Genomic DNA, 8270 nt, shown 5'->3' on the forward strand with positions numbered 1-8270 from the left:
ACGTAGAACCAAGGACCCGGGTTCGATCCCCGGCGCAGGAACGAATTTTTCTCCTCAAATATTCATTATTTTATTTTATTTTAAGCAATTTATAATTATTGACGGCTTTTATGTTATATAGGGTATTTCAAAAGTCAGTTCAAACATTAAACCGCTATAAATCTATACTAATAATAAATCTGTAGCCGAAATTTTTCTGGTAATTTTCGATTTTCCAAAAAATAATTGGTCCTAACATATATAATTAACCGCCCTGAAACCGAAAATCGCTTTTTTGAAATTTTTGTTTGTATGTCTGTCTGTATGTTTGTTACCTTTTTTCACGCGATAATGGCTAAACCGATTTATATGAAAATTGGAATATAAATTAAGTTCGTTGTAACTTAGATTTTAGGCTATATGGCATTCAAAATACATTATTTAAAAGGGGTGTTATAAGGGGGCCTGAATTAAATAAATCGAAATATCTCGCTTATTATTGATTTTTGTGAAAAATGTTACATAACAAACGTTTCTTTAAAAATGATTTCCGATAAGTTTTATTCGTTACAAAATTTTGATAGGACTGATATTTAATGAGATAAATGAGTTTGAAATTAAAATAACGCCATCTAAGACGGTGCAATGAATTAAGAACAAATGACTTCGTCTATAAGGGGCCTTGGACACAACAATCGAAAGCTATGAAAGATAGCCTACAGATAATGTTTCTGCGTTTCTATGAAGTAATATCGGAAGCTAAATTAACCGATTTGTATAATTAATTATTATTTCACCATTGGAAAGTGTAGTTTCTCTAGATGGACATAACGCTATAATGTTATTACAGTAACGTCTGAGTAAATCGAGGACAGGTAAGATTAAAATAGCTTCTTATGCACAGAAAATTTGATAGGCTATTTTGTACATTCGTTTTCTGTATTTCTTAAAATAATATTTATGTACACTCATTTTAATCTCAGAGAATTAACGAACAACGAGAGTGTATTGATTTAGTATGCAGTAAATGTACGTTAGCTTAGCAATCCATTATTTTATAATTCAAATTTTAACTATGCTCAATTGAATCGTGTTAAAATACATAAAATATATATGCAATAAATGCAATGGAAAAAAAATGGGTAATGAGCGAAGCAGATTATCTTGCGCTGTTGTAAAAGTTGTTCCCTGGATCAAACGTCCTATTTTAATTATGTAATTATTTTATATTTATTTCTAACGGGTGCAGCGGAGCGCACGGGTACGGCTAGTATTTAAATATTTGAGATAGGGAAAAACAAAAACATCATAGTGTTGGGCAAACAACGGGGTTTACAAAACATTGGGCAGATATCAGGAAAACTCGTTCTTTAAGGTAACCCCGCAACCAAAAGTCGGCCGGATTGAAATCTGGAGATCTTATTTTATAACGCACAGTGTTTTAGGATATATATTGAAATTCACAATGTAATAGTTTATAAAGTAATCATATAATTAAATTTGTCATCTAGTTTAAGGAGCTATTTAAGCTATAATCATTTCCCAGTAAAGCAAAACCACTGTTACAGCATGAAGTCCAGCTGTGAGCTGTAAAAGAATCAGCTGTCTCGCTTCAACACTTTTTAGAAAAAGTTAAAAAGCTCCTTATGTACTTATGTAAGACATAATTTAACATTGTAGAGGTAGACTAATCCGTACCCCTTAAATTATGGTACAATTTCATCTCAGATACTTAGGGATGATCTAGTAAATTGTCATTTGTTATTTTTTCAACGAAGTGTCATTACTCCTTGCAATAGCAGGGCCCTTAGCTTGCCGTTATTCGCCCCAACTTTACGAATATGGCCATAGATGTCACTAGTGTCGAGGAGCGTAGACAACTCAGTTCGTCAGAGACTACGTAACCAGAGTGCACCACACAAAGTGTATCTCGTAATGGATGATGATGATGATGATGATGATGATGGTGATGACTTGCGGCGATTTGTAGACGAGAAGAGTTCATGGTTTAACAGAGATTTCTTTCATTTCACAGCAGTCATCGTGCAGCCGACACAAATGGGGAAGGTGCCCCGCGTGATGGAGTGTCCGGCATGTCACGAGCAGATCGAAACCAACGTGCAGCACGAGACCTCCATGTTCACACACCTGGTGGCGCTGGTTCTGTGCATCTGGTCAGTTCTATGGTCTGCTCCTATTATATTACTCTGATCCAAGGGTGAAACATATCAAGAGAGAGGGAGGAGAAGATGGATGGATGGATGGATGGATGGATGGATGGGTGGGTGGGTGGATAGGACGGATGAGTCGATTAATGGATGGGTAGATAGGTGGATGAGTGGATGGATGGATAGGAGGGGGATAGGTGAGTGTATGGATAGGAGGGTGGGAGTGGATGGATGGATGGATGTATGGATGTGTGGATAGGAGGGGGATAGGTGAGTGTATGGATAGGAGGGTGGGAGTGGATGGATGGATGGATGTGTGGATAGGAGGGTGAGAGTGGATGGATGGATGGATGGATAGGAGGGGGATAGGTGAGTGTATGGATAGGAGGGTGGGAGTGGATGGATGTGTGGATAGGAGGGGGATAGGTGAGTGTATGGATAGGAGGGTGGGAGTGGATGGATGGATGGATGGATAGGAGGGGGATAGGTGAATGTATGGATAGGAGGGTGGGAGTGGATGGATGGATGGATGTGTGGATAGGAGGGGGATAGGTGAGTGTATGGATAGGAGGGTGGGAGTGGATGGATGGATGGATGTGTGGATAGGAGGATAGGTGAGTGTATGGATAGGAGGGTGGGAGTGGATGGATGGATGGATGGATGTGTGGATAGGAGGGGGATAGGTGAGTGTATGGATAGGAGGGTGGGAGTGGATGGATGGATGGATGGATGGATGGATGTGGGGATAGGTGAGTGTATCGATAGGAGGGTGGGAGTGGATGGATGGATGGGGGGTGGGTGGATGGAGCAGTGGATGGGTGGATGGGGATTGATCGTTGAATGAATGGATATATGAATGCGTGGATAGGAGGGTGGATTTGTGAGTGGATGGATAGGAAGGTGGGTGGATAGAAAGATGGATGAGTGGATTAATGGATGGATGGGTGGATGGGTGAGTGAATGAGTGGGTGGGTGGGTGGGTGGGTGGGTGGCTGGACGAATGGATGGGTGGATAGGAGGGTGGATAGGTGAGTGGATAGATGGATGAGTGGATGGATAGGAGGGTGGATGGATGAGTAAATGAATGGCTGAGTACATGGATGGATGGGTGAATAGGTGAGTGGATGGATGGATGGATGGGTAGATAGGTGGGTGAGTGGATGGATGGATGGATGCGTGGATAGGAGGTGGATAGGTGAGTGTATGGATAGGAGGGTGGGAGTGGATGGATGGATGGATGGGTAGATAGGTGGGTGAGTGGATGGATGGATGGATGGATGGATGCGTGGATAGGAGGGGGATAGGTGAGTGTATGGATAGGAGGGTGGGAGTGGATGGATGGATGGGTAGATAGGTGGGTGAGTGGATGGATGGATGCGTGGATAGGAGGTGGATAGGTGAGTGTATGGATAGGAGGGTGGGAGTGGATGGATGGATGGGTAGATAGGTGGGTGAGTGGATGGATGGATGGATGGATGGATGCGTGGATAGGAGGGGGATAGGTGAGTGTATGGATAGGAGGGTGAGAGTGGATGGATGGATGGGTAGATAGGTGGGTGAGTGGATGGATGGATGGATGGATGGATGCGTGGATAGGAGGTGGATAGGTGAGTGTATGGATAGGAGGGTGGGAGTGGATGGATGGATGGATGGGTAGATAGATCGAAGAATGAGTGGGTGGGTGAGTGGATGGATAGGTGGGTGGGTGAGTGAGTGGGTGAGTATCGATGGATGAATGGATGGATGGATGGATGGCTGGATGAATGAATGGATGGGTGGATGGATGGTTAGGTGGATAGGTGCGTGGGTGAGTGGATAGGTGCGTGGGTTGGTAAATTGGTAGGTGAATGGATGAGTGGATGGGTAGATGAGTGGGTGAGTGAATGAGTGGTTGGTGGGTGGGTGGGTGGATGGATGGTTGAATGAGTGGATGGTTGGGTGCGTTGGTGGAAGTGTGGATGGTTGAATGGATGGCTGGGTAGATCGGTAGATGGGTGGATGAGTGGGAAGGTGAATGATTGGATGACTAGACAGATAGATGGTCAGAACGTTTGAAGTTTCATTGGGATGTTTCTCTCTGAACGAAAAACATGTTATAAATAAATGAAATAAGCGATTGAAATACAGGGTGATCCGTTTGGGAAGACATAAAATGAAAACGCTATAAGATGAGAACGGTTGCTATTTATTTTACAGTAATGTGCAAATACATCCCACAAGAATGATAGTTCAAATCTCAACGTGCCACCACTGCGTACACAACACAATTCAAATCGTGACGCTAATCCTTCTCATGGGTGACCTAACATCTCAGGGTATGTTTTTCATAAAATGAGAGAATTTCTGCATTGAGATCATCAATATGTATGGGTTGTTATGTATAGACATCTTTCTTTAAGGAATCTCAAACAAATAAATCGAGTAGTGTCAAATCTGGAGAACATAGAGGCCATGTAATGTTAACCACACCAGTTGATGTCAAATATTATTCAGAAAATCACTAACTTCTTTTAGTCTATGAATTCAATGCTGGAACACCGTGTCCATGTAGGTTTCACGTCGCAGCTGTGGTATGAAGGGCAAATGTGTTCATTTCTGAAGATGACGTAATGCCTAACACGTTTCATGTGGTAGAGTTTTAGATAAAGCTGACAAATTGTGCATAGCTACCTCTGTAGACAATCGTCTAACTTAGCACTTGCCGTCATATCAGTGCTAACAACAAGTCTAAGTTCACCAGTGCATGGCATGTCAACGGACTTCCTTTAAAAGTGCGCTACATTATCTACTTATAATAATTATTCAGAGCTCTCACGGTTAAAACAACGTTGAACTGATGTTACACTTTCAAATTCTATAAACGCAACACGCATTCAGTTCATTTGTATTGAAGTAAACGGCATTTTCTTTATTCGGTCGTTGCTAAGAGATAATCTGATTTCTTTTGTTTCTAAAAAAAATGACAGAATATTCCTGTGTTTTAACATCACATTGATATTGAAATAACGTCTGTATTACTTATGATATCATTTTTATAACGGATTTATTTTTCTTCCCAAACGAATCAGACTGTAATTTCAATTGTTTGGGTATTAGAAGAGAGGAAATACATCAGATTAAAAATTCCTACAATTGCCACTAAGAAATTCTTGCTCACGAGAGCCGCCACTGCAATATTCTCTCCTCCCCGTCGTTTTGTGTACTCTATCAACGCTGTATACAAAGTGTTTTGTCTATATCTTTTGAAAACATATATATATACATATACATCATAATATAGATATTCTATAATCATTTTTTGTTTCTTTGCAGCTTCTTTCCCGTTGCCTGCGTTCCATACTGCATCAAAACCTGTAAGAGCGCCAATCACTACTGCCCCAAGTGTGGAGCGTTTCTCGGGGGGCAAAATTGAGGAGTGATTTTGAAAATTATATCTAACCTATGTTCACAATATGAAAAATATTTTAAATTAAATCATATCTATTTCTCTGTACATTACATAACCCAATGTTAAATTCCTAATACCATCCTCTAATCTCACTCGAAGCGAAAAGAATTTATCATATTAGATTAATGCACGTACCTTCGTAGCGTTTTTGTTTGTTAAAACACTGCGTCGTTAAGAGATTCTTTATCATTTGCCGTGTCTGTGTTGATGCCTCTGTAGATGTGGTTAGCATTTGTGATGTGTTCTACATATGCGGAGGTGTTTTATAATTTTGTTATGGCTGTGATGTGTTCTTTGTAACGTGTCTGAAATGATCTGCCTGTCTGTCCTATGTAGAAGTTGTTTCAAACACGTTACAAAGAACACCTCCACATATACAGAACACGTCATAAATGCTAACCGCACCTATAGAGACATCAACACAGACATGGAAATTCTACACAGCCAACCAAAAAGCCAGAAACTAAACACACTACAACAATACGAAATATGCAGACACACGAAAACACATCCAAATGAAATTCTCAACACACAACTCAATTTCAGAATACACACACTATTTGACTCCACATTACAATACAGAAACACACCCCCACAGGAAACAAAACAAGAGGCGCCAAGACCAGCAACAACCAGTTCTAAAGAAGGCCCATAACAGGGCGAAACATGTTAACCAGGTACGATAGAATTTAACAAACGAAAGATATACAGGGTGTTTCAAAAATACGGGGCATAATTTCAAGTATGTATTTCCCACATGTAGACAATCAAAATAGTTCATTACAACATGTGTCCGGAAATGCTTCATTTCCGAGTTATGGCCTTCACAACATTGAAATTCACCGGAACGTTTTTCTTTCCGCAGGTCGTTGCCGTCAAAGGAGACATTAAGAGGGCACTCTGACAGTTCATTCCGAGGCGAAGGTTACATTCAGTGTTGTGTAGGTACTTGGATCGAAGGTTTCCTCATCGATGGATAGGTAGAGGTGGCCCAATTGCTTGGCCTCCACGCTCACCTGATCTGAACCCTCTCGATTTCTACTTGTGGGGCCATTTAAAATCATTGGTTTATTCGTCTCCGGGGCCTGATTTGGAATCCCTTCGGAATCGAATTGTGGCATGTTCTGAGGACATACGTAATACTCCTGGAGTTTGGGATCGTGTTCGCAAGTCAATGAGACATCGATGTGAGGTCTGTATTCAAGCAGGAGGTGGACATTTTGAACATCTTCTGTAATGACAACGACCTGCGGAAAGAAAAACGTTCCGGTGAATTTCAATGTTGTGAAGGCCATAACTCGGAAATGAAGCATTTCCGGACACATGTTGTTGTAATGAACTATTTTGATTGTCTACATGTGGGAAATACATACCTGAAATTATGCCCCGTATTTTTAAACACCCTGTATAACACATACTCCGAAGTGATATAGTGTTAAACGTTGTGTAATCAAGATGTATTATAAACGTGCTTCAGTTGTCACAAGTTTCTACAACACCTTACGAAATGGCATGATTAATTTCAACAACACCCATCCGGATAGTTTTTTGTTTCTTCTGAAAATTTATGTTTTTTGACTACGATTGTTTTTCAAAAAACTATTCAAATGGTCATATCTACTCATAAGATTAACGATAAACGGATATTAGTATGAAAAACTCAGAGCTCTTTTGAAGACACGGTCTGTTAGTTTCCGCCTCAAAAAAGGTAAATTTTTTTATAAGGACATCAGATAATCCAGTTTCTCCAAAATGCGTCTGATGATAGATCCTCATTAACAAAACTTCCTTTGTCGTAAAGATGAATTTAACTGCAGACGATGTTGAAGATGTGGGTACTGCTTTCATTGTGAAAATATCTCAATCAAAAACGTATAGGGCAAACTTGGCTAATTTCGTGATATTTATTTTCAAATTTACCACTAAATTATACCAGCGACAAATATAACTTTGATTCTATAGTATACATGGCAAAAGATGTACGATAAAAATAGATTTTGTTTACTGTGCTTTTGAGTAAAGAGATAGGGTTGGAAGTAAATCCCGAAAAGACAAAGTATATGATTATGTCTCGTGACCAGAATATTGTACGAAATGGAAATATAAAAATTGGAGATTTATCTTTTGAAGAGGTGGAGAAGTTCAAATATCTGGGAGCAACAGTAACAAATACAAATGATACTCGGGAGAAAATTAAACACAGAATAAATATGGGAAATTCCTGTTATTATTCGGTTGAGAAGCTTTTAACATCCAGTCTGCTGTCAAAAAATCTGAAAGTTAGAATTTATAAAACAGTTATATTACCGGTTGTTCTGTCTGGATGTGAAACTTGGACTCTCACTTTGAGAGAGGAACAGAGATTAAGGGTGTTTGAGAATAAGGTGCTTAGAAAAATATCTGGGGCTAAGAGGGATGAAGTTACAGGAGAATGGAGAAAGTTACACAACGCAGAACTGCATGCATTGTATTCTTCACCTGACGTAATTAGGAACATTAAATCCAGACGTTTGAGATGGGCAGGGCATGTAGCACGTATGGGCGAATCCAGAAATGCATATAGAGTGTTAGTTGGGAGGCCGGAGGGAAAAACACCTTTAGGGAGGCCGAGACGTAGATGGGAGGATAATATTAAAATGGATTTGAGGGAGGTGGGGTATGATGATAGAGACTGG

The 8270-nt window shown here is 40.2% G+C and overlaps 1 protein-coding gene across 1 annotated transcript in view; it reads left to right on the forward strand.

Annotated features, from left to right (window-relative positions):
* LOC138702666 (lipopolysaccharide-induced tumor necrosis factor-alpha factor homolog) overlaps positions 1-5621 on the forward strand; it is a 34359-nt gene extending 28738 nt beyond the window's left edge. Inside the window, exons 4-5 of the mRNA XM_069829994.1 lie at positions 2015-2153; positions 5460-5621. Of these exons, the coding sequence (XP_069686095.1) occupies positions 2015-2153; positions 5460-5559 (239 nt within the window). The 3' untranslated portion in view covers positions 5560-5621. The remainder of the gene's footprint in view (positions 1-2014; positions 2154-5459) is intronic.
* The last annotated feature ends 2649 nt before the right edge of the window (positions 5622-8270 follow it).

The sequence above is a fragment of the Periplaneta americana genome, chromosome 7 (genome assembly GCF_040183065.1).
Source record: "Periplaneta americana isolate PAMFEO1 chromosome 7, P.americana_PAMFEO1_priV1, whole genome shotgun sequence".
Taxonomy (NCBI): Eukaryota; Metazoa; Arthropoda; class Insecta; order Blattodea; family Blattidae; genus Periplaneta; species Periplaneta americana.